At 35.9% G+C, this 26,719-nt stretch overlaps 1 protein-coding gene across 4 annotated transcripts in view; it reads left to right on the top strand.

Annotated features, from left to right (window-relative positions):
- Window positions 1-26,719, top strand: part of ATRX (alpha thalassemia/mental retardation syndrome X-linked) — a 211,434-nt gene that overhangs the window by 139,351 nt on the left and 45,364 nt on the right. For all 4 annotated transcript variants that reach the window (XM_004685605.2, XM_004685603.2, XM_012727135.1 and 1 more), the window contains 3 exons: window positions 2,544-2,697; window positions 7,302-7,408; window positions 20,250-20,358. In XM_004685605.2, the coding sequence (XP_004685662.1) occupies window positions 2,544-2,697; window positions 7,302-7,408; window positions 20,250-20,358 (370 nt within the window). The remainder of the gene's footprint in view (window positions 1-2,543; window positions 2,698-7,301; window positions 7,409-20,249; window positions 20,359-26,719) is intronic.

Below are 26,719 nucleotides of genomic sequence, written 5' to 3'. Positions count from 1 at the left end.
CTGTCTGTCTGATACCAATTCCATATTCCCAGAAGTGGGGGAAGCCACAGATGTTTAGAGTAAACCAGTGTACAGTCTAGGTTCAGTGAGTCACTGTTAACCAGGGATAGTTTTATATTTGGTACTGGAAGCTATGTAACTGTTTACCTTCCCAGAAGACAGCAGTCAAGGACCACCTTACAAGGAGACTTTCCTGAGATATGAACTATTGAAGGAGAGTGAAATATTAATAGACATTTGTTAGGCAAATATGTAGAGAAAATAATGTGACATTCAAGACAAATATGGAATCTTGAAAATATGTGACATGTTTGTGCAATAAATTCATTATGGTTTGAAAATAAATGTATAATGAACTCCCTGTAAGTAATTGAAACCACAAAGTCCCAGACACAAACTCACTGATAAACAAGTTTGAGATGGTATATATAATATGAAAACGCCTAGGGGATTCTAGTCTTGAGTCTAGCAACTTTTGTTTTCACTTCCCCAAGGAGAACATACAAGACCTTGAGCTCCCTAGAAGGTGTGGAGTTCTTAGGATCCTTCTTAAAGTTGGATCTTTCTACATAGTATGTATTCCATGAAAGAATAGGATAGGAAAAAATACTGCCCTTCAGTCCAGGAGGATCACAAAGGAAGGTTATCTGTTTCACTATGTGCACTGGGTTGTGTGCTCTGGGTTGGGAAATGCAGTTTTCTTGGATTCATAATCATGTACTTCATTCACATAGTTTATGTTTTGAATTTATCTTATAAGTGTCAAAATCTCAAGGTGAAATAGTAGTTTCAAAAGAAATTCTGGGTTGGTGTTCTCCTAGTGCACCTGACAGAAGTAAATGCAGGACACCATAGAGATATATGGCCTAGCCCAGGGTATCCAAGATCCTCACGTTTTGCAGACACACTGCAAATGAAATGAAATTCAGAATGATGGGATATTTGAGGAAAGAACCTTAGGAAAAGTTAGCAACAAAATAAGTTAATGATCAGCATGAGTAAAGTTAGCATGCAAAACAAAAGTCAGAAAATGTACAACTTAGATGAAGTAGAAAACATTCTTGAAAAATATGTTAGTGGTATTGGGGCCCTCCCTGTTGGTGCATTGGGTTAAAGCACAGCACTATAACGCTATCCACAGCCACTGCAACACGAGTTCAATCCTGATGAGGGAACTGACCCATGTGGCCCAGCAGACCTCTCCTGGCCCACCCGCTGCTCCCCTCAGCAGTGTATTCCAATAGGCCTGCCTATTCTGCTCTCCACTCTGTCTCTGGTGAATCCTCTCATCCCCAGCACTTCTGGCCTATACCCCAGTTCTTGTATGCATAAATAATTGAATCTTAAAAAAATGTTAGTGGCATTGATTGTTGAGTGTAGGTTTTTCATAGTACCAGAAATAAGAATTAATCTAAATATTTATGAATAGGAAAACTAAAAAGTGATAAATTCATGTGGTGCCATATTAAATGACAGATAGAATAGCTGAACATGTTTCATTTTGAATGAAAACTGAAAAACTCCATTAAAAAAAGTAAGTTACAGCTTGATTCCACTTTAATATAGTTTAAAATATGAATAGTGATGTACAGTTAGGGATAGGCATTTAGTGAAAATATGAAAGCATACAGAGAAATGATAAAGAATTTCAGTTTTTAGTGAACTCTCAGTAAGGAGGGAAGGAAAGAAGATAATGGGTTTGGGTAGGGTCACATTGTGGACTGCATCAGAAGCAGATTGAACAAGTTTTAAAATTTGTGAAGACAGATGTTCATTATGTTTTATGTAATTTTCTGAATAGTTAAATGTTTTATGACAAAAGTATATGAAAATTCTAAATAATATACATTAAAGAGCAATTGAAGAGGGACAAGCAGGTTATCCTGATAGCTGTTAGTTTAAATTAAACTGTTTATGCTTAGCTCTTCAGTAGATTGTTTGGAGTTACTTTTTTCTTATCCCTTTCATGGTCAAAATAGAATATGGAAAAAATAAAACAAAATGACTTAACAGGTTCCATGATTCTGGGATCCATTCTTGTTTGAGTTTCCCAGAATTCTGAGTAGCCTAGTGAAATGTTTCCTGTGTGCAAGGTATTTCCTGTCTTGATCTCTGAGTCTAGACCTCCCTTCTTCTCTCCCCAACATCATTCACTCTGTTTGGGTTTCTGGATTTCTTTCTCTTAGGTCTTTTGGTACATTTTGGGGCTTACGTTCTCTCAGGGCCTACAGATCTCCATATTAGGCGCTTTGTATGTCTTAGCTCCCTGTTCTTGTTTTTCACTTGCCCATCACCATGTGGGCACGGTGCACACAATGCACATGTACACGTGCGTACATTAACTGTCTCTTCTTTCACTCCCACGCCAATACATTGACTATCTCTTCTTTCACTCCCATGCCAAATCCCCACCAGTCTCTTTCTCACTCTCCCTCTTGGTGGTCTGTATCTCTTTATTTTGTTCTCTTTTTCAGTCTTTCTGGGGGACTTCAAGTTTCTTTTCTTAATTTGCCTACTTAATTTGTTTCCTTTATTTTATTTAGGTAAAGCTACTTCCTCTTCTAATCCAAGCAGCCCTGCTCCAGACTGGTACAAAGATTTTGTTACAGATGCTGATGCAGAGGTTCTGGAGCATTCTGGGAAAATGGTACTACTCTTTGAAATTCTTCGAATGGCAGAGGAAATTGGGGACAAAGTGTAAGTTCTTTCTTAATAAGATTTCTATTGTTTAAACAATTCATTTGAAAAAATTTATTTTTTCCTCTAAATATGTAATTTTTCTAATGTAGTTATAAACAGCTATTTTCCTTGCAAGTCACTAGTTCTAAGTGCATATTCTGGTTATTTCTTAAGTGCTATTTTCACCTTATGATTATTGTACAGTAAACTTACTTCATTGAGCCAAACCTCTAGTTGATGTTTGTATTTGACCATCTTCAAAAATCACATTTTAGTTCATGCCATGTGACTTTTAGTTTACTAAGAGTCCCTGCCCCCAAATCACTTAGTGACCTTCAAATTCCCAAATCTAGTGAATACTTCTCAAATTTTACTTTACTATTTGAATGGTCTGTCTTTAACATTTGCATTTTTTAAATTCCTGTTTGCTTAGCTTCTAGCTTATGTGTCATATCCTTCCCTGCATCTATATCGCCCAAATTCATCCTTTATATAACCATTCAAAAAAATAATTTTTAAAAAGTTTTGAACCAGATTTATTGTTTAGGCTGTTAAAAGATTCTAACATCTGATCATAAAATACTTCAAAATATTATCTGTGATGCACATTGTAGTAGCAGTTTAACATAGGATGGAAATAAAACAAATTTTTAAAGATTTATTTATTTACATGTACAAAACTGGGGTGCAGGCCAGAGGTGCAAGGGCAGTGAGAGGATTCACTTGAGACAGAGTAGAGCAGAACAGGCAGATCGACAAAGTACACTGCTGAGGGGAACAGCGTGATGATCAGGAGAGGTCTGCTTCACCATGTGGATCACCTCCGGGGATGGTGATCAAACTCGCACTGAAGTGTCTGCAGCTGGTTTGCATTGCTGTGCTCTAACACATTGCGCCACCACGGAGGGTCCTAAAATAATCTTTTTTTTTTTTTAAAGATTTATTGATTTATTCATATAGAGCTGGAGTACAGGCCAGAGATGTGGAGGGTGAGAGGATTCACCAGAGACAGGGAGGGGAGCAGAACAGGCAGATCGACGAAGTACACTGCTGAGGGGAGCAGCGGGCGGGTCAGGAGAGGTCTGCCTCGCCATGTGGATCTCCTCCGGGGCAGGCAGGAATCGAACTCATGCAGAAGTGGCTTAAACTTCTTAGTGCTGTGCTTTAACCCGCTACGCCACCAGGGAGGGCCCCTAAAATAATCTTTTATCTTAAAAAATTTTCAAACTTCATTCCTTTAAGTTCCCTGAAAGATGTAGATCTTCAGTTATATTTCCATACCACTTTTTGATATACCTCTACTCCCCTCAATATATTTCAATGTACCTATATATGTTTTTTCACTGAATAGTGAGTTGTAAGAAAATATAAAATGTTTTATTCATTTTTATTAACCCCAGTGTCTGTATAGTGCCCTTTACACAGAAGTAAGAGTATTGGTAATAGAGGTTAAAGGTATGTTTTAGAATAGAAACAGTACTTGATAAATTAATTTCAGGGCAGAAAGCAGATAGTAGTCAAAGGTGATTTGCAGGTTTCTTGCCTAAGTTGCTGGTAGATTTTGGTGTTATGTCCTAAGGTAGAAATGTTTAGGGGAGTGTTAATTTTATTAAAGCTTGCAAATAGTCTTACTATGTGTTAAGTTTGAAAGGCCTATTAGATGTCCATGAGAGATGTTATATGGAAAATGAATATTTGACTCTAAGGTTCTCAGGAGGTATTATTGCTCTAGCCATGCATTTTTCTGCTATAAGCATTTTTAGTTTAACATTAATTTATATTTGAGTACCATACAAGAATTTGAAAAGTATAGTAGGGATTTTAGTTTAATCTTTTCTACCATGTTCATCATAATCATAGTGTCTTCTATGGTAGGATAAATACCATCTTAGAAGGCTACCTATAGTTGAATAATTGAAATTGTTAAAACAATATATCCTTATCTGTAGAGTTGGTACCCTATCTCTATAGCTGTTTACACTCTGATCTAAGTAATTGCCTTCTGATCTATAATAGAATGTATTTGCAATATTTTCATATATTTCGAGTGATTTTTATTTGTAAACCAGCTGATATATATATGCAACTTTAGAAATACACTTCATTATGGAAAATCATAAACAAAACAAAAAATGGAAAGAATATTAGTGATTTCTCATATACCTGCTACATACATTCTATACTATATTTTATTGTACTTTATTACTATAGATCCATCACTGCATACATTTTATTTTTCTGATGCCTTTCACAGTAGGTTGCAATGTAACTTCCACTATTTCAATTGTTTCTTCAAAACAGTGGTAGGTTAATCTCTATTGCCCCTTTTAGAATTTTTCCCTCGCTTCATTCATCTGTTGTGTCAGTTCTTTCAATCCTGACCACATGGTCTTAATAGTTTTTTTTTTTTTTGAACAACTATCTCAAAATATGCTTTTAGTAAATGAAACCTTCAACAGAGTTATAATGAGGATAGTCCCTATTTATTCTGGACCCTATACATTCATCTGAAGGTTTTACAATATTAAATATTAATATTTGTTTAGAACTTGTCATCTAAGGCATTCTCTCTCCCTCCTCCCCCCTTTCTCTTCTTCTTTCTCCTCTTCTCTCCCACCACACCCCTTAACTGTCAAGTCAGATTCCCCTGTTGTCTATTTGTGCAGTTCATCATTTGACCCAAATGAAAATTTGACCTTTCACAGAGAGTGAAATAAATGAATGTTAGTGATATTAGCCAGTGATGATGCTGGTAGAGTTTTAACACCAGACTCTCAAAAATAATAATAATTGCAAAAATACAGAAAGCAATAAAAGCAATAATGAAAGCCCTCATTTGTATCATTTGCTGCTTTCCATGGTATCAGTGATCTCACTATGTCCAATTTCAGGCTACCTATATATCAGAATTGATTCAATAAAGTTTTTGATTCTAAAATAATGTATTGAGAGTTCAAGGCACCGTCCTGGGTAATTTACTCTGAGCACCAGGAATAAATTTCCTTACTAATATTTTAGGGATAGATTGTGGGGAGACACTGTGCTTTCCATAGTGCAGAGCTCAGAAGCCATATAATGGCCAATGCATATGTGGTTAATGCCAAAAGTTATGTCATAATTTGAATTGTTCTGTTTAGGTCTAATTTGAAAATATCTCATAGTGAGTGTTCAAGGATTTTTGGAGTCATAAGCACTTTGTCGTATAGCACAACTTGCAGAATAAGAACAAAGTGGAAAAAAATAAGTTTGTCATAGGTGTCCTGATATACTGTCCTAGTTTGTTTGAAAATATTCTCTATCTAGGGTTGTTTCCCAGTGTATAATTATGTCTACTTTTCACCAGTAGGTGGATCAAAGCCATGGTTTTCAAATGGTTTCTCAGAGCTTTTTTAGGTTACCAACTTAGAGGAGAGGGTTTAAGGGCCAGTGAAAAGTTCCTTATCACCCAGTCCTTAAAACACTACCTTGCTTATGATTATATTTTTAAATAATAATTATTTTTTAATAGCACATAAGACTTTATATGAACAAATAGTCTTCATGACTAAAACAGAGTGAGAAAACTGCTGGGATAGTGAATCAGGAATTTGCAGACACATTTGAAATGGAATGACAAAATGTTGTAGCATGTATACAATTTTATATTATTCAGATACTTTTTGTAAGAAGACTTTTTCCTCATATTCTCTAAAAAGTGTCCTTTGAAGAGTGAGTTTTTTAATTTTGAAATCCCAATTTATCAACTTTCCCCCCCATAGGTCATTTTAAAGATTGCCCAGCTCCAGGTTACAAAAATACTTTTTCTTTGTTTTCTTCTGAATCTGCTGTAGTTTTACATTGGACATTTAGATTTATGCTTCATTTTGAGTTAATTTTTATTTAAGGTATAAGGTTCTTTTTGTTGTTGTTGTTTGGCATGTGGATGTCCAATTTTGCCAAGACAGTCTGTGACTTGGCACAATTTTTTTCATTGATGTTTTTGTTTCTTGTTCAAAATTAAATTAACCATATTGTGCGGTTCTTTATCTGGACTCTGATTCTGTTCCATTGATTTGCCCTTGTCCCTTTGTGTCAGTACTACAATATTTTGATTGCTTTAGCTTTTTTTTTTTTAAGATTTATTTATTCATTCATACAGAACTGGGGTACAGGCCAGAGATGCGGAGGGTGAGAGGATTCACCAGGGACAGAGTGGGGGGCAGAACAGGCAGATCTACGAAATACACTGCTGAAGGGAGCAGCGGGCGGGTCAGGAGAGGTCTGCCACGCCATGTAGATCTCCTCCAGGGCAGGAGGGGATCGAACTCATGCGGAAGTGGCTTAAGCTTCTTAGTGTAGTGCTTTAACCCGTTGCGCCACCAGGGAGGGCCCTGCTTTATTTAGCTTTTTAAATGTTGAAGTCATGTACATTAGACCTTCAACTTTCTGTTTTTCAAAATTGTTTTCCCAACTCTGTGTGCTTGACATTGCCATATAAAAGTTAGAATCCACTTGTTAATTTCTACAAAAGATCCTACTGTGATTTTGATTAGAGTCATTTTGAATTTATAGGTAAATTTGTGAAGAAGTTAATATCTTTATTATATGAAACTTCTAACCAGTGAATACCATTTCTTTTTTAGCCTTGTTTTTAGCCAGTCTCTCATATCTCTGGATTTGATTGAAGATTTTCTTGAATTGGCTAGCAGGGAAAAGACAGAAGAGAAAGATAAGCCTCTTATTTATAAAGGTGAGTTAAAATATTTCTATGTAATGCATTTGAAACAAAGAAAAAAATAGTTCCCAGGCCCACAACCCTAATATATACATTTTTCTGCACTTCTTATCTTTGTCCACATAAATATGGTCTATGTTATTGACATGGTAGCATCAATTAAGATATTTTTCAACAGCTTTAATGAAATATAAATCACATATAATGCAACTCACTCATCTAAACTGTACAATTGAATGGTTTTTAGTATATTCACAGTTATGCAGCTATTACCACAGTCAATTTTTGAATGTCTAATAACCATCTATCACCCTTTAACCCCCTTCACACCCTTAAACAATCAGTGAATCTGCTTCGCTTGTTTGGATTGACTTATTCTCAACTTTTTACATAAATGGAATCATATAACATTTGACGTTTTGTGACTGGCTTTCTTTCACATAGCATGTCTTCAGGGTTTTTTCATGTGTTACTACTTCATTCCATTCCATGGTCTAATAATATTCCACTATATGGATAATGCCCACATTTTGATTATTCATTCATTAATTTAAAGATATTTTGAATGGTTTTCAACTTTAGCTATTGTAAATAATGCTACTATGAAGGTTTATTTAGAAGCTTTTATTTATTTAAAATATGTTTTTAATTATTTGGCTATATATGTAGAAATGGAATTACTGGGCTATATGGTAAGTCTATGTCTAACTCATTGAGAAACCACCAAACTTTTCCATACTGCCTACTACACTGTTTTACATTCCCATATGCAGCGTACCAATGTTACAATTTCTCTAAATCTTGGCCAACACTTGCTGTTTTTCTTTTTCAAAAAAATTATAGTTGTCCACATGGTTGTGAAGCATTATCTCAGTGTGATTTTTAATTAGTATTTTTCTTACTACTAATAATGTTGAACATCTTTTCATGTGCTTGTTAGCCATTTGTATATCTTTTGAAAAATGTTTATTCAGATCCTTTGCCCAGTTGAATTCTCATTTTTTTAATATAATAGTTTATTTTTACATCATTTTGCACATTTTTTCCATCTCAATTGCAATCCCCATGGGTTTCCCATCACTGAGTCACCCATGTGCCATCACCACAGACCCGTGCACTCCCCCCCCCCCCAGTTTTGATCCCATCCTCCACTCCTCCCCCACAGAATGTCTCTGGTATATTATTTTCTTCTTCTTCTTATTATTATTTTCTCGCCTGGTCCCTTATGCTCCTGCTATGAGCGAAACCATCTGGTATTTTTCTTTTTCTTCCTGGCTTATCTCACTAAGCATGATCTTTTCCAGCTCCATCCAAGTTGCTGCAAAAGACATGTGTTTCTCTTTTTTGGTTGCTGAATAATATTCCACTGTATATATGTACCACATCTTTTAAATCCAGTCATCTACTTTTCCCAGTTGAATTTTCATTTTTACATTTTCTGTATATTGGATCCTTATCAGATAAAGGATTTACAAATATTTTCTTTTTGTTGTCTTTTCAATTTCTTGGTAGTGCCCTTTAATGTACAAAAGTTTCTTCAGTTTATCATTTTTTTCTTTGTTACTTATGCTTTCAATGTCATATCTTAAAAATCACTGTCAGGGATTTCCTGGTGGCACAGGGGTTGTGTCAGCACTATCAACTTATAGTCATCCATTGCAGCGTGAGTTCAATCCCTTGCCGAGGAGCTGACCCACATAGCACAGCAGACCTCTCCTGTCTTGTCCACTTCTCCCTTCAGCAGTGTATTTCAATAGATCTGCCTGTTCTGTCTGTTCCCCACTGTCTCTGGTGAATTCTCTCACCCCCTGAACCTCTGGCTTATACCCCAGTTCTTGTATGCATAAATAAATAAAATAAATCTTTAAAAACTACTGCCAAATCTAAATTAAGGAATATTTACCCCTATGTTTGCTTCAAAGAATTAGTTTATCCTCTGTTATTAAGGTCTTTGATTCTTTTTGATTTTGCTTTTTTAAAAAGATTTATTATTTATGCATACAGAACTGGTGTACAGGCCAGAGGTGTGTGTGTGGTGGAGGGTGTGTGTGTGTGTGTGTGTGTGTGTGTGCGTGTGTGTGCGTGCGTGCGTGCATGCATGCGTGTGTGCGTGCGTGCGAGCGATAGGATTTACCAAAGACAGAGTGGAGAACAGAACAGCCTGATTTACTGAAATAAGCTGCTGAGGGGAGCAGTGGGCAGGTCAGGAGAGGTCTGCCATGCCATGTGGGTCCACCTCCTTGGTGGGGAATCGAACTTGTACTGCAGTGGCTGTGAATTGCTTCATAGTGCTAAGCTTTAACCCATTGGACCACCTAGGAGGGCCCTCTTTTTCATTTAGTTTTAAATAAATTGAGAGGTAGAGTTTCAACTTTAGCCTTTTGCTATGACTATAATTATCCTAGCTGTATTTCTTGCAAAATACTCTTTACTTCATTGAATGTTCTGGCACCTTTGTTGAAAATTAGTTGACCCTGGAGACAGAGATTTATTTCTTGACTCTGAGTTCTATTTCTTTGATCTGTGTGGCAGTCCTGAAGCCTGTAACACACTGTCTTGATTAACATTCTTCTGAAAGTAAGTTTTGAATTTGGAAAGTATGAGTCTTCCTAGTTTGTTTTCTTCAAGATCATTTTGGCTATTCTGAGTCTCGTAATACTTTTGTGAATTTTAGAGTCAAGTTTGTAACTTTCTACAGAAACATCAGTTTGAAATCTTTTAGGGATTGCCTTGAATCTGTAGCTCATTTTGGGAATTCTTTCATCCATGAACATGGGATATTTTACTATTTATTTAGATCTTTAATTATTTTCACCAGTGTTTTTAGTTTTTAGTATATATGTTTTGTACTTTTTGGTTAATCTATTGCTGATTTTAATCTTTATTGATGGAATTATAAAGGGAATTGTGGTCTTTTCTAAAATATTCTTTTCTGAAACATTACTACATATGTTGAGTTTTTGGTTTTCAGTTTATATGTAGTTTTTTTTTTTAGCTTTTTAAAACATCCTTGTTTATTTTTGCATATTACAGGATTTCTCCCCTCACATGTGGTAACCATAGTTTTCCCACCAGCAAAGTACCCATAGTCCTTCACCATAGTAAACAAATAGCCCAATCAAAAAAATGTGCAAAAGAATGAACTAGGCACTTCGAAGAAGATATGTAGATGGCCACCAGACATATAAAAATGTTCACCATCAATTATCTTCAGGGAAAACACAGCAAAACCTCAGTGAGATAACTACCTCCTACCTGTGAGAATGGCACATATCAAAAAAAGCCACACAATAGTGCTGATGAGGGTGTGGGGCAAAAGTAATCCTATCATACTGTTGGAGGGAATATATACTGCTGGTGATCCAGCCCCTATAGAAAGAAGTGTGCAGATTCCTCATAGACTAAATTGAGTTTTGTATGCTAACTCATTTATTAGTTCTAATAGTGTTTTACTGAATTTGTTTTTAAGACTTTTCCATACATATCAGATCGTATCATTTGCAAACATAATTTACTTCTTTCCCAGTATGAATTAATTTATATTCTTTTTCTTATCCAATTTCCCTAGTTAGCACCACTTGTACAGTGTTGAAGTGGCAAAAGTATATTTATTAATCCTAGGGGGAAAGATCTATTAATAAATGTTTATCAATTTGAGGACTTTCCCTTTTATTTCTTGTTTTGTGAGTGTTTCTTTGAAATCCCAAACATGTATTGAATATTGCCAAAGGATTTCTGTGTCTTCTGAGATAACATGTAATTTTTAAAATCTTCTTGTTAATATGGTATATAACTTTGAATATCAAAGGTTATATCAACATTGTACATCTAGGATAAATCCTACTTACCATGATATACAATTCTCTTAATATTTTCTGGATTTTTCAGGATTTGTGCATCCTTATTCGTAAGAGATACTACTTTTCATTTCTGTTTTCTCAGGATGCCTTACATTTCACATCAAAAGTTGATATTTAAATGACCAACAAGCATATGGAAAGATACTTGTCATCACAAATCATTAGAGATATAGAAATGCAAATCCAAACCACAGTAAGTTATAGCTTCACATTCATTAGGATGTTTAACAACAAAACAAAACAAAACAAAAATCCTGGTAAATAGCAAGATTTGGCAAGAATATGGTGAAATAAGGAAGAACTCTTTTGCTGTGTTGGGGGAAATATAGAATGATGCCACAATGTGAAAACTATATGCCAGTTAATTTAAAAATTAAAATTAGTTAATCACCATATTTTTCTAGCTATTTTTTGTGCCTGTGTGCAACAAATCCTCATCAAAGTCTGTGTTCTTGTAGCAAGTCCTCATTCTGTATCTCTATAAGTAAACTGTCATAGTGAGTAAAGAACAATTCCTGCATAGCTAATGAGATCCTAAAAAAAACATGCCAGAAAAAGGCTTTGAAATATTGATAAAAGTGAAGCAAACTCCTGGCTAGTGATTTGTGTATTTTAAGGGGAGAGTTTTTTTGTAAATAATTTTTTTTTTTAAATTTTATTGAGGTAACGTTCCAGTCTTCCATCAGATGTCACCACCAGAGTGTACCCATCCCTAAATCACCAATATAGTCCACCACCATAGTCCTTTGTGTTTTCTTCCCTTTTTGTTTTCACTCCTTTCCCTCAAAAGTCAACTTTAAAAGCAATGAAATCTTTATAAATGCTATGAAATGGATGAACCTTAAGGATAACATTGCTAAGTTAGTAAGATTGCACAAAAAAGACAAACACTTTATTATTCTATTTGTCAACTATCTGAAGTACTCAAATTTACAGAGAGAAAGTAGAATGGTGGTTACTGTGAGGAAAAGAAATGGGAAGTTATTTTGCAAGATGAAGAAATTGTGGAGATTTCTTGTACAACATTATCAATATATTTAGCATTACTGAACTGGTTAGAATAGTTAAGATGGTGATTTGTTTTTTTAAGATTTATTTATTTGTGCATACAGAACTGGGGTACAGGCCAGAGGCTCAGGGGTGGTGAGAGGCTTCACCAGAGTCAGAGTGGGGAACAGAACAGGCCGATCGACGAAGTACTCTGTTGAGGGGAGCAGCGGGTGGGTCATGAGAGGTCTGCCGCACCATGTGGTCACCTCCGGGGTAGTGGGAATCGAACTCATGTGGAAGTGGCTTTAGATTCTCAGTGCTGTGCTTTAACCCGCTGCGCCACCAGGGAGGGCCCTAAGATGGTAAATTTTATTGTATGTGTTTTTTACCACAATTAAAAAATTACAGTCAGGGGTTCCCTGGTGGCACAAAGGGTTAAAACTAAGCACTGTAGCTATCCTCAGCCAATGCTGCACGAGTTTGATCCCTAGCCAGAGAGATTACCTACATGGCATAGCAGACCTCTTCTGTCTCACTCGCTGCTCCCCTCACCAGTGTATTTCTGTCGGTCCAACTGATCTGCTCCCCACTCTGTTTCTGGTGAATCCTCTCACTCCAACCCAATCTCTGGCCTGTACCCCAGTTCTTATATGCATAAATAATTTTTTTTAATTACACAGCCAGCTTCTAGTGGCTAATTAAAATAAAGGTGTTTTTTTTGTCTTGCTCCAAGATTTTCAGATTTGTCTGTTTTGTTAAAACTAGGTTAAAAATAAAAAACTAGTGAAGAGATAGAAGAAAAACTAGGAACTCTAATTTTTTAGTCTGTAAGACAAAGATTTATATTGAAAACAAATATACATTAAGAAAAGTTTATTTGTTAAGTAGGTACTCTACCAAAGACTATAAAACACAGTTTTCTTTCCTTTAAGTAGCTATTGTCTAATGGTGAATACAGATATTAAATAAATATAGAGAATTTAATGTCAGAGAAATTAAGGGTAAAGTATTTCTATGATTTGGGGAGGAGTTGGTATAATTTACCTCATGACATCTCAAATAGTTCCTTGGTATGTTCTAAACATATTTTCCTCTTTTTTAATTTAAATTTATTTATTTATTTTTGCATCATTCTGCATTATGTGAATTTTTTCATCTTCGTTGTAATCCTTGTAATCTTCCCACCACCAGTTCACCATAGTCCTGTGTGCTCGTCCTGCCCCAGTTTTGATCCTGTTCCCCTCTCCACCTCCATAGAATGTCTCTGGTTTATAATTGCTTGTTGTTTTTTGTTTTTACTTTATTACAATTGCTTTATTTTTCCCTGACCCCTTTGCTTCTGTTATGAGTGAAACCTTGTGGTATTTTCCATTTTCTCTCTGGCTTATTTAACTAAGCACGATCCCTTCCAGCTCCATCTAAGTTGCTGCAAAAGACATGAATTTATCTTCTTTAATTGCTGAATAATATTCCATTGTCATACATACCACATATTTTTAATCCAGTCATCTTTTTTTTGGCATTTGGATTGATTCTTCCCTTTTGTAAATAAAGCACCTATAAACGTGGGGGTGCAGGTGTCCTTTTCAGTCAGTGTTTTTGTGTCTTTTGGGTAGATAACTAGGAGTGGGATTTCTGGGTCACATGGAAGCTCCATTTTTAGCAGCTTGAGAAACCTCCACACAGCTTTCCATAGTGGTTATACCCATTTGCATTCCTACCAGCCATGTAGGAGAGTTCCTTTTTCTCCACACCCTCGTCAACATTTGTTGTTGCTAGTTGTTCTGATATGTACCATTCTCACTGGTGTGAGATGATATCTTGTGTTTTTGATTTGCAATTTACCTTATTACAAATGTTGCTGAACATTTTTTCATATGCTTGTTGTCCATCTGCATTTCTTCTTTGGAGAAGTGTCTTTTTAGTTCTGCCCAGTTTTTGATGGGGTTGTTCACTTTATTTTTGTTGATATAAAATATATCTTTGTATATCTTTGTGATCAGTTTTGTGTGAGAAAGGTTTTCCCCAATCAGTGGGCTGTCTGTTTTTTGTAATGTCTCTTTTGCTGTACAGAAGCTCTTTAACTTGATATAGGCCCAGCTGTTTATCCTTTCCTTCCCTGTCTGTGCTTTGGGTGATGTATCTTTGAAGATGTTACTGAGGTGTATGTTGTGTGTTTCACCCTGTAGGTGATGACTTTGCTAAGTATTTTTGCATCAGTTTTTATTAGGGAGACTTACCTGTAGAGAGTGGGTGAGTGAGTGTGTGTGTGTGTGTGCGCGCGCGTGTGCGTGCATGCTCTTTGGTTTTGGTATTAGTATAAAGTTGGCGTCATAGAAGGTATTTGATAGTATTCCTTCTTTCTTAATTTTTTGAATGTGTTTGTATAAGGTAGGCGCTATTTCATTTTTAATGTTTGGTAGAATTCATTTATGAAGCTGTCTGGTCCTGTGCTTTTGGTTTTGGGGAGTGTTATGACTACTGTTTCAATTTCACTGCTTGTAACTGGTTTCTTAAGTGTTCTGTTTCTTTACCTTGCATCTCTTCTAGATTGTTGAACTTGTTTGCATATAAATGTTCATAATAACCCCTGTTTATTCTTTTGATTTCTCATGAATTTGTTCTAATTTCACCTCTTTAGTTTCTGATCTTAGTTGTGTTTTCTCCTGTTTTTTTTTTTTTTTCTTTGTGAGCCTGGTTATGGATTTGTCTATTTTGTTTATTTATTTATTTATTTGAAGAACCAACTTTTGGTTTCGTTGATCTTTTGGATTGCATTTTAAGTTTCTATTTTGTTTATTACTGCTTTAATTGTTATTTCCTTTCTCCTACTGGTTTTTTGTTCTTCTTCTTCTAGTTCTTTGAGACAGGAGGTTTTTGAGTTCTTTTTTATTTCTTGAATGTGGGCTTGTATTGCTGTATACTCTCCTGTTACTACTGCTTTTGCGGTATCCCATACATTCTGGAAAGTGGTGTCCACGTTGTCATTCAACTCAAAGTATTTTTATTTCTTCTTTGATCTCTTTAATCAAGTAGTCGTCAGTAGTGTGAACTTCAATCTCTGTGATGTGGGAGAGTTCCTTGCTTTCTTTTCATAATTTGTTTTCTAGTTTGATGCCTCTATGATCAGACACTATATTTGGAATGATTGTGATCTTAACATATCTGTTGATGAATGTCTTGTGTCCCAATATGTAACTGATCCTGGACAATGATTCATTCACACTTGAGAAAAATGTATACTCAGGCTTTTTGGTGTGCATGTCCTATAGATGTTTGTTAAGCCCATTTGGTATAGGTGTTTATTTAGGGCTCTAATGTCTTTGTTTATTTTTTTATCTTGTTGATCTGTCCATTGGTGAGAGTGGGGCATTGTGATGTCTTCCACTATATATGTATTTTCTCTAATGTCTTACCTCTTTTGGTGCTCCTTCATTTGGTGAGTATATGTTGATGAGTGTTACAGCTTTCTGATGTTAGTCTTCTTAATAGTAATGTAGTATCCCCCATGTCTCTTTTTATTTTTGTTTAGTTTGATGTCTGTTTTATCTGATACAAGCATAGCTGTTTCTACCTTCTTTTTGGCCCATTGTTTGTAGGATTGTTTTCCAAGTTTTTACTTTCAGTCTGTGCTTATCTTTTGCAGCTAAATGTGTTTACTGGAGAAAGCAGAAAGTTGATTTTTTTTAAAGGTTTATTTATAAATATAACATCTAGAATACAGACCAGAGATACTGGAGGGGATAGAATTCTTTAGAGACAAAGTGGGGAGCAGAACAGGTGGAGTGACAGAAATACACTGCTGAAGGGAGCAGCTGGCAAGACAGGAGACGTCTGCTGCACCATGTGGGTCATCTCCTGGCTGTGGCTTGAACTGTTGCAGAATGGCTGCAGATTGCTTCATAATGCTGACACTTAACCCTTTCTGCTACTCGTGAGGCCCCAGATTTTGTTTTTCAATCCAACCTGCTACTCTATTATTGAGTTTAGTACATTTATGTTTAGTTTAGTGTCGATAGTGACATTTTGGTGTCTGTATGTGCCCTTTTGTTTGATTTTTTTGTGATTTTGTTTCTTGCTTTTTCTGTTCTTACTCATTCCTCTGTTGGTTTTGGCTTTAGGAGTTCTTGTAATTTTTGGAGCAAGGGTTTAGTTGTAATGAATTTCTGGAGTTTTTGTCTGAGAAGGTCTTTATTTTTTCTCCATAGAGGAAGGAGACCTTTGCAGGGTAAAGTATTTTTGGTTGGCATTTGTTGTCTTGGAGTTTGTTGAATATGTCCTTCCATTTGCTTCTTGCCCTTAGTGTTTCTTTGGAGAAGTCTGATGTCAGTCAGATTGGTTTTCCTTTATTGGATACTGATTCTTCCCCCTTGGTGATTATTTTTTCCTTGTTTTGGACTCTTGGGAGCTTTGTTATTATATATGTCTTTTAATTTTCTTTCATTATGGTATTTTGGTGTTCTCAATTCTTGTATATCTGTTTCCATCTACTTCTTCATGCTCTGGAAGTTCTCTTCAGTTATATCTTTGAATAGTTTGTTTCTTGGTCTCTCACCTTACCTTCTGGGATTCCTGTAACTCATTTCCTTTCCTCATGGTGTCAGATAGTTTTCAAAATGTTTCTTCATTTTTTTTTTTCCCTTTCATACTTCGCTTTCTTTTTCTTTTTTGGTTCTTTTTATTTCTGTATCTTTGAGGGTATTGATTCTTCCATTTTATCAATTCTATTTTAATTGCTTTCCTCAGAGTTCTTTTTTTAAAAAAGATCTATTTATTTATTCATACAGAACTGGAGTTCAGGTCAGAGATCCAGAGGGTGAGAGGATTCACCAGGGACAGAGTGGGGTGCAGAACAGGTAGATGGACGAAGTACACTGCTGAGGGGAGCAGCGGGCGGGTCAGGAGAGGTCTGCCTCGCCATGTGGATCTCCTCTGGGGCAGGCGGGATCGAACTCATGTGGAAGTGGCTTAAGCTTCTGAGTGCTGTGCTTTAACCTGCTGCGCCACCAGGGAGGGCCCCTCAGAGTTCTTTTAACTCCTCCATTAATCTTTTAATCTCCTGTGTTTTTTTCATTTCTTTTTTAAGGTACTCAGTTTCATTTGTCAGTATGTTAATTTTTTTTTTTTACATCTTTCTTTTCCTTTTTATATTCTTTATTTTTTTAAATCATGATGATTTTAAAGTCTTTATCTGGCAAGCAGAATAGTTCTTCCATGTCATTGTTGTTGAGTTCTGGTGGCTTATTTTGTTGTGTGTACTTCTCCTGTGTACTTACTTGGTTATTTGTACATTTTCTTTTCCCTGCTGTTTGTTTTCTAATTTGTCCTTGTGTTGGGATATTGTGCCGATGGTACTTGCATGCTTGTCTTCTGGGATGTTGGGAACTGTTGGCCACACCAAGTCCAGCACTGTTTTGCCAAAAATCCACAAGGATAGTGATGCTGTGGATATGTTGGTGGGTGCTGTCCTTCAGTACCTCCCAACCCCTCTGTATTTACTCAATTCCAGAAGGGTATTGTGGGGTTCCAGTCTTTGAACAATGGCTCAGGGGCTGCACTCTCCCACTGCCCACAGTCTCCCTTGATGGCAGATCCTGCCTGGTTCTTTGTATGTTAAGTCTTTTAAATTTCATTGTTGTTGCCTAATTTTTAATCCCTCAGATTTTTATTAGTCGTTTATATCTGTATAACTTTGGAGATATATTTTAACACCTACATATGTTCACCTAACTCATTCATCCTCTATTATAATTTCCATGCCAGTGTTGATATCTTTTTATTTCCCCTGTCCCATCCTCTTGCTCTCCTGTAACCTCCAGTAACTAGATTGTAAAAAGTTTTAATTTGTTTTTGCTGTGATTTGCCAGTTTGTGCTGTTTGGTCATTCATATTCCACAAATAAGTGAAACTATTTTGTCTTTCATTTCTGACCTATTTCACATGACATAATCACCTGAATATCCATTATATCTCAAAAGGCATTAGTTCATCTTTCTGTAATAGTTGAATAGTAGTCCATTACACAATTTCTTTATGCACTCCTCTGTCACAGGGTACTAAGGTTGGTTTCATGACTTGGCTGTTGTGGATAATGCCGCTATGAACAGGAATACATGGCGTCTTTTTATATTCATCTTCATATTGTTTGGTAAAATACCTACTGCTGGATCATACAGTATGTCCATTTTAATTTTTTTGAGGATTCTCCATAGCATTTTTCTGTAGATGCTGTACCAAATTACCATTCCCAATGACAGCTGGTGAGCTTTCTTTTTTCTCCACATCCTTGCCAACAGAGGTTGTTTTCTTTCTTTTTATTGTAGGCCATTCTCTTTGGGGTGAAGTGATATCTCATTATGATTATTTTTTGCATTTTTCTGTATAGCTAGTGTTGACTTATGTCTTTGAAGAAGGTCTTTTGCCCTTTTTGTTTTGTCTTATTTTATTGAGGTGACATTGGCTTACGATGTTTGTGATTTTGAGGTATGGGAACTTGTTACTCTGCCACACCAACCACCAGAGTACCCATAGTCCTCTACCATAGTCCATTGTATTCTCTCATCACTCTTTATTCTATTCTTTAATGAAATTGTTTTTGTGTTATAGAGTTTTTTTGTTTTGGAAATTACCCTTATCAGATGTATGATATGCATATACCTTCTCCTAGTCCATAGCTTGCCTTTCTGTTTTGTAATGGTTTCTTTTGCGGAGCAAACATTTTTTCAGTTTGGTGTAGTCTCATTTGTTCATTTTTTTGTTTGCTTATCTTGCCAATAGAGTTTGTCCCCAAATATATCTCTATGGTTTATGTCCAGTTCTTATATCCAAAATCTTTAATCCATTTTGAGTTAATTTTAAGTAAGGATCTGTCTTTTTTTTTTTTTTTTCTTCATGTGACTTCTATGTTTCCTGGCACTCATTGTCAGAAAGGCTTTCCTGTATGGTGTGGTCATGGCTTCATTGACAAAGATTAACTGCCCATATTTGTGTGGGTGTATTTCTGGGCTTTTTATTCTATTCCATTCATTGATATGTGTTTTTATTTTTGTTGCTAGCACCATACTTGATTACTATTAGGTAGTAAGTACAGTTTGAAGACAGAGAGTGTGATATCTCCATTTTTCTTTTTTCTTTTCAGGATTGGCCTATTAAGGGCCTTTTGTGGTTCTATACAAATTTTTAAATTGTTTATTCTATCATGAAGAAAGTCATTGGGATTTTTATAGGTATCACATTGAATTTGTGAATTTATTTAGGTTAATATGGATATTTTAGCAGTGTTTATTCTATGAATCCATGAACATGGGATATTGTTCAGTTTCTTTGTGTCTTATTTTCTTTAAGATAGTATTACAGCTTTAAGTGTATAGGTCCTTAACCTCCTTCATTAAATTTGTTCCCAGGTATTTTGTTCTTTTGTTATTATAAATAGACTTTTTAAAAAAGTTTCTTCTTCTAGTCATTTGATTAGTAATGCAATCAACTTCTTGTACTGGTTTTTGTGTCCTGTTACTTTACTGTTTTCATTTATTATATCTGGTAATATTTTGATGGAATCTTTGATTTTCTGTGTATATCGTGTCATTGGCAAATAGTGTTGTTCACTTACCATTTTCAATCTGTATTTCTTTTATGTCATCTTCTTGTCTAATTGGCCCAACTTTGACTTCCAGTACTATATTGGGCAGTAGTGGTGAAAGTGGTTATTTTTGTCTTGATCCTTGAGTAAAGGTTTTCAGTTTATTGCCATCGAATGTGATGTTGACTGTTGGTTTGTAATGTATAGCCCTTGTTGTGTTTAAAATAAGTTCTGTTTATTCCCATTTTAATTGAGTTTTAATCGTAAGTAAGTGTTGAATCTTGATGGATTCTTTTTTCTGTGTATTTTGAGATGACTCTGTGATTTTTATCTTGTTGATCTGTTGAATGACATTGAACGATTTGCATGTGATGAACCAATCTTTCATGCCTGGAGTGAAACCTACATTATCTTGTTAAATTTTCAGGTGAAGGGAAATGGCTCCGAAACATTGACTATTACCGTTTGGATGGTTCTACAACTGCACAATCAAGGAAAAAATGGGCTGAAGAGTTTAATGATGAAACTAATGTGAGGTAAGAAGCATTTAAAAATCATTTTAAGTCTGTATATAGTAAAATTCACTCTTCTTAGTGCATGCATGTATTTTGAGATAATCAACATATAAAATAGCTTTACTACCTCTTTAAGAAATTAAGAAATTCAGTCAAGGTGTCATATAGTTTGTATACTTTTGAGTGTGACTTCTCTTTAGCAAAAGGCATCTGATATTTATATTTTTTCAAGTACCTGTAGTTTCTTTTTTTTATTGAGTAGTTTTTAATTATGTATGTATCACAGTTTGTTATACATTTCTACTTGAGAGATATTGGCTTTGTTTCCAGTTTGGGAAATAAAATTGAGGTTCCTCTGAATAGTCATACATAATATTTTGCATAACTAGTAGAAATTTATGCAAATGAAATAATAATCCAGGAATGTGGCTGCTGGATTGTGTGGTAAGTTTTTCTTCTGCTTTGTAAAAAAACTGAACAGTTTTCTGAAATGTTTGTATGATTTTGCATTCCCACCAACAATATATGAGATTTACATTTGCATTTTATGTTCTTTTAAAAATTCATTGTACTGGTTTTCTGACCCCACCTCTAGCCCTTCAAAGGGGAGGGTCCAGGAGGCTGCATTTCTAGGCAGAAGGAGTTAAGGTGTTTAGCTTTCTCAGAAGCAGTCACCAGCTACTTATTTGTTTCTGATCCACCTAAGAAGGAGAGAGAATTTTATTAGGGATTTAACAATCAATTTTTCAAGCTACCAGGAATGCATTTGGAGCCAGTTAATGGTTAAATAGGCGGAGGAGGTATAGGGAGCATAATTCAGTGATTTGTTTCTTAATTCCTGCTTTAATATAGGGGATTTTTTGTTGCAAAATGGAGTTCTTGCTACACTTTCTGTATGTTCAAAACCAAGTAGATGTCTTCTGTGTCAACTAAAATGTAGACCAGTCTGCCCAAAGTTCAAGATCAGCGTTCCTCTGGGGCAGTGGAAATTGGACTACTATGAGACAAATGAGGAAATCCCTGGGCCACTTGGTACTGTTGACTGTCAGGCCTCTGGGGACTTGAGTATGTCTTTTCCCTAGTTTCCCTTCTATTTGCATATGGCAAACTGATTTGGTTCCAACTCGAAGAACCTATCCTCCTGATTGGATACCAGGGATAATCATCCAAGATTATCCTCAAAGTGTATTCTTTTCTAGTCTTGTCCCAGAGTGATCTTGAAGGCATCCGCCTGTAGGGTGGCTTGCCATTTGAAGTCCTTCTCTATCAAATCTGGGTCATTAAATACTTAGAAGGCCACCTCCACTAATTGGGAGAAGGGTGACTGTCCTGTAACTTGCACCTAATGACAGGGGCTCTCTGAGTTGTAAGGTAGGTATTTAAGACTGGCTTCTGCTGGGGAGCCCATATCCAAAGAGAAATACTATTGGAATGTTTCAGTCTTCCCATGAAAACTAAGGGGGAGTCTGCTGAGGCTCCTGGATAAGAACATCATTGCCTTTGTCCACTAACAGGTCCCTTGCTAGCCAGCCTCATTTCCCTTAAGAGAAAGTTACAGTAATACTCCAGCAGGGCCAGGTGACTGTGGTTTTTGGGGCCCCACTGAGGATTGTTACACAAACTTGTACCTAGTTATCTAAATTGTGTTTTTACACAATTTGTGTCTCTGGAAGAATAATTTAAACCCTGAAAGGAGTCATTGATTTCTACCCCCTGTTGTCCATTTCTGTAGTTAGGACCCAGTGTCCTTGCACATAGAAATAGGTATGGAAAATTTGTTTTCCCAAGCTAACTGTTCCTTCACCTAACACATCTGGCAGGGCATCTAGGGTGTGTTGTCTGGACTTCCTTCAGGCCTGCTTCCTTTGGTGAGATGAACAAACACTACTCAATACACCAAGGAGCTCACAAACCTGTCTTGCTTGAAACCAAAAGTAAATTTAACCCAGTTGAGGACACAGTGCCATGTACCTCCCCAGAGGATCCAAGAACAAAAGGGCTCTTGGTGCTTTGTGGGTCATCCAGAGAGCTTGCAGCCCCACCCAGCATCACAGACACCAGAGGAGGGGTTTCAAGGAAATTTGTCAAATTTGTTACAGACCTTTGAGAGTTCTTGTCTGGCTTTATTGGCCTGACAAAAGGAATTTAGAGAGAGAACCAAAGGTTTAAACAAAGTTTGCTATGGATCATATACTAGGAGAGGATCAGCAGCTTTCAGAGCCCCCTCTCTTCAGAGCCACTCTCAACCTGAGAGTGGTGGTGGGGTCCTGGTATTGTGGGTTGATTGCCAGTGTGGAGTAGTGAGGAAGCAGGGTATTAGCTGATAAGGGATTTACCTCTTTTACTCAATAAAAGGAAAGTAAGGTAGTAAACAAGAACTAGGTTAATTCAATAAACAACCAGGTTCTAGGAGCCCTATTAACAGTAACACGCAAATTTTGTGTCTAGTTGGAAACAACATTGAAATGCAGATACTGAGCTATTAGCTTAACTTATGACTAAATTAATCTCCCCCTAAACATGTACCAAAAGTTGTTCCTGATTGAAATTTGGGTATTTATCTCTTGGGTAGCTAAATGTCCTGATTAAATCCAAGCATGTTAGAGATTTTGTCTGTATAAATGAAAGTATCATCTGTTTTCTCATGACCCAGTAAGCTTTAGAAAATAGACTTTCAAGCGAATCCTTGCTAATGGTAAAGTCATTGGAAAAACCGCATTAAGGAACACTTTAAGGTAGTAGCCCTGTCTAATACTGTCTTGTGTGACCATTAGTTTTCAATAGTTTTAGGGTACCTGCTTAGTTTGATAATTTTTTTGTTTAGAACTTTTTACTTACAGAGATTTAGTATAGCAAGTTCATGTGAATCCTTCACTTAAATTTTCCTAATGCTTACATTTTACCCAATTTATAATATCAAAATCAAGAAATGTACAGTCTCACTGTGTATATATACCTATCTTTATGTCAAGTGTAGAGATTCTGTAAACAGCATTGCAATCAAAGTAAATAATATTCCACCACCATGGAGAGTGCAACTATCCCGAGAACTCCTGGCAATAAGTAATTTGTTCTCCATCTTTGTAATTTCATCATCATGAAACTGTTATATAGTGATATAATGTGATCTTTTCATACAAACATTTTCCCTCAGCATAATGCAAGTTGTTGTGTGTATCAATAGTTTCTTTTAATTACACAGTAAGTATCATGGTATAGCTGTACTGATTTTATAAAAGTACAAAAATGTTGATTTTATAAAAATACATCTAGTATAGGGCATTTTGGTTATTTCCAGGTTTGGCTGTTACAGATAAAGCTGTTATGGACATTGTGGAAAGGTTTGGCGTAGTCCTAAGTTTTCATTTCTCTAGAGTAAATGCTCAGAGTATGATTGCTGGGTCAAATGGTAATTGTATATTTAGGGTTTTTTTTGAAACTGCCAAACTGTATCCCAGAGTGGCTGCACCATTTTATGTTCCCACAAGTATAAGTGTAAGAAATCAAGTTTCTTGGTGTTCTTACCAGCAATGGTGTTACCACTGTTTTTATTTTGAACTGTTCTGATAGATGTATTATAATGGTTCCTTTTTGTGGTTTTAATTTGCATTTCCCCAGTTGCTGATTATGTTGAATTATCGTTCATTGTTTATTTGCCTTCTGTATATCTTATTTGGTAAAATGTTCCTTCAAATCTTTTGCCTGTTTTTTTATTTGGATTGCATATTTATTATTGTATACTTGAAAATACAATTTTGATACAAATCACTTGTCACATATGTGATTTGCAATTTTTTTTTGCTAGTGATGGCTTGTCTGCTATCACCTTCACAAAGTTTTTCACAGACCAAGAATGTTTAAATTTTATGGTCTAGTTTGTCATTCTTTAATCTTGTTTTAGGTTTCAAGTCTAAGACTCTTCCTCAAGCCTTCTATCCTGAAGATTTTCCTCTGTTTTTATAAACGTTATTTTACATTTTATGTTTAAGTGCATTTTGAATTAATTTTTGTAAAGATCATTTATGTCAAATTCATTTTTCTTTTCTTTCTTTAACTATGGATGTCCAATTACACCAGCACCATTTGTTGTAAAGCTGTCCTTCCATCAAATTGCTTTTACAGTTTTGTGAAAAGTCAGTTGGTGAATCTTGTGTGTGACTTTGATTCAGTATGCAATTCTGCTGAACCATTAGGCTACCCCTTTGCAATTACCTCATAGTTATGATCAGTATAGCTGTATAGCTAAGCCTTAATGTCAGGCCGAGAGATATACCCCAATATACCCCAATTTATTCTACTTTTCCATCTATAATATCTTTGTGAGGACTTGATAGATACTGCATTAAATCTATCAACTTGGGGAGAATTGATACTGCTTATATGAATCTCCTCATGAATTTAGATTTCTTTGTGCAGATGACTGATTTCTTCTATCATTGTTTTGTACTTCTCAGCACATAAGTCCATGTGTTCATTGCTAGTATATAGAAATATAGCTAATTTTTGTGTTGCTCTTTTGTCTGTCTGTGACCTTGCCAAACTCATCTATTCTAGGAGTTTTATATATTCCTTGAGATTTTCTGCTAACCATTGTGTCCTCTGCAAATAAGGGTGGTTTTATTTATTCCTTTCTGCTTCATATACTGTTGATTTCCTTTTCTTGCCTTATTACACTGGTTAGAGTTTCAGTCATGAGCAATGACTCGAGAGTGAACTCCCTTGTCTTTTTCTTGATCTTGAGAAGAGTATTCAGTGTTACTTATAATAGCTATAAATTTTGTGTAGCTACTGTACCATGTTGAGGAATTTCCCTTTTCTACCTAGTTTGCTGAGAATTTTTATTATCAATGGGTGCTAAGATTTGTTAGATGCTTTTTCTGTTTTATATAAAATCTGGTTCTTTCTTCATTCTGTTAACATGGTATATTACATAGATTATTTTTTTTTAAAGATTTATTTATTTGTGCATATAGAACTGGGGTACAGGCCAGAGGCTCAGGGGTGGCGAGAGACAGAGTGGGGAGCAGAACAGGCAGATCGACGAAGTACACTGCTGAGGGGAGCAGCGGGTGGGTCAGGAGAGGTCTGCCACACCATGTGGTCACCTCCGGGGCAGGCGGGAATCGAACTCATGCAGAAGTGGCTTTAGCTTCTCAGTGCTGTGCTTTAACCCGCTGCGCCACCAGGGAGGGCCATATAGATTATTTTTAAAAATACTGAGCCAGCCTTGTATCCTTGAAATAGATTCCACATGTTCATAGTATATAATTTCTTTATGTTGTTATGGATCCTGTTTGGTAATATTTTGTTGATATTTATGAGATAGAATAAATAATGGTCTATATTCAGTTGTTTTTATAATTTCCTTAGTGGTTATAGGATTATTCTAATTATTTCATATTGAATTATAGTGATGGTTTGTGCTTTTCAAAAATCTGGTTCATTTAATCTCTTTTTAAATTTTCACATAAAATTATTTATAGTAATCCCTTATCCTAAAAGAGCTAGATTGCTTTTTTATTGATTTTTCTCTTCTTGCTTGGACTTTATTTTGTGCATCTTTTTCCTACTTTCTTGAGGTGAAATAATAATTACTTAAGGCATTTCCTCTTTTATATTACAAGTATTTAACTGCTGTAAGCTTCCCTCTTGGCACTACATTAGCTGTGTCATACAAATAGAGGAATGTGTATTTTTCTGTTGTGTGCGGTGGAATGTTCTGTAAATGTTGATAACATCTTGTTATTTGATATGGTGGTTGTATTTTCCTTTGTCCTTGCTGATTTTCTGTCTAGTTGGTTTTTGACTTTTGAGAGATGAAAGTCAAAGCCTACGACTGTAATTATATATTTGATTGTTTCTCCTTTCAGTAATATTTTTCTCGTAATTCCAGATTCATTGTTTGCTATATTGTTAAGATAGCTGTGTCCCTCTCTAACCTTCATAATTTCCTTTTTTCTGAAACCTACTTTATATACTATCATTCTAGCCACTTCTTTATTTTGGTTGGTGTTTACATGATATACCTTCATCCTTTTATTTTCAGTCTACTTTGCTATGTATATTTGTTTTTTTTTTTTTAAAGATTTCTTTGTTTATGCATATAGAACTAGGCACAGGCCAGAGGTGCAGGGGATGGTGAGAGGATTCACCAGAGACAGAGTGGGGAACAGAACAGGCCAATTTACAAAGTTCACTGCTGAGAGGAGCAGCGGGTGAGACAGGAGAAGTCTGCTGTGCCATGTGGGTCACCTCCCTGGTTGGGGATTGAACTCTTGTTGAAGCAGCTGCAGCTAGCTTCCTAGTGCTGCACTTTAACCTGTTGGGCCACCAGGGAGGGCCCCTGCTTTGTATATTTAAAGTGATTTTCTTGTAGACAGCA

The sequence above is a fragment of the Condylura cristata genome, unplaced genomic scaffold, assembly GCF_000260355.1.
Source record: "Condylura cristata isolate star-nosed mole 26May11 unplaced genomic scaffold, ConCri1.0 scaffold00019, whole genome shotgun sequence".
Taxonomy (NCBI): domain Eukaryota; kingdom Metazoa; phylum Chordata; class Mammalia; order Eulipotyphla; family Talpidae; genus Condylura; species Condylura cristata.
This window is presented reverse-complemented; position numbering and strand designations above follow the sequence as displayed.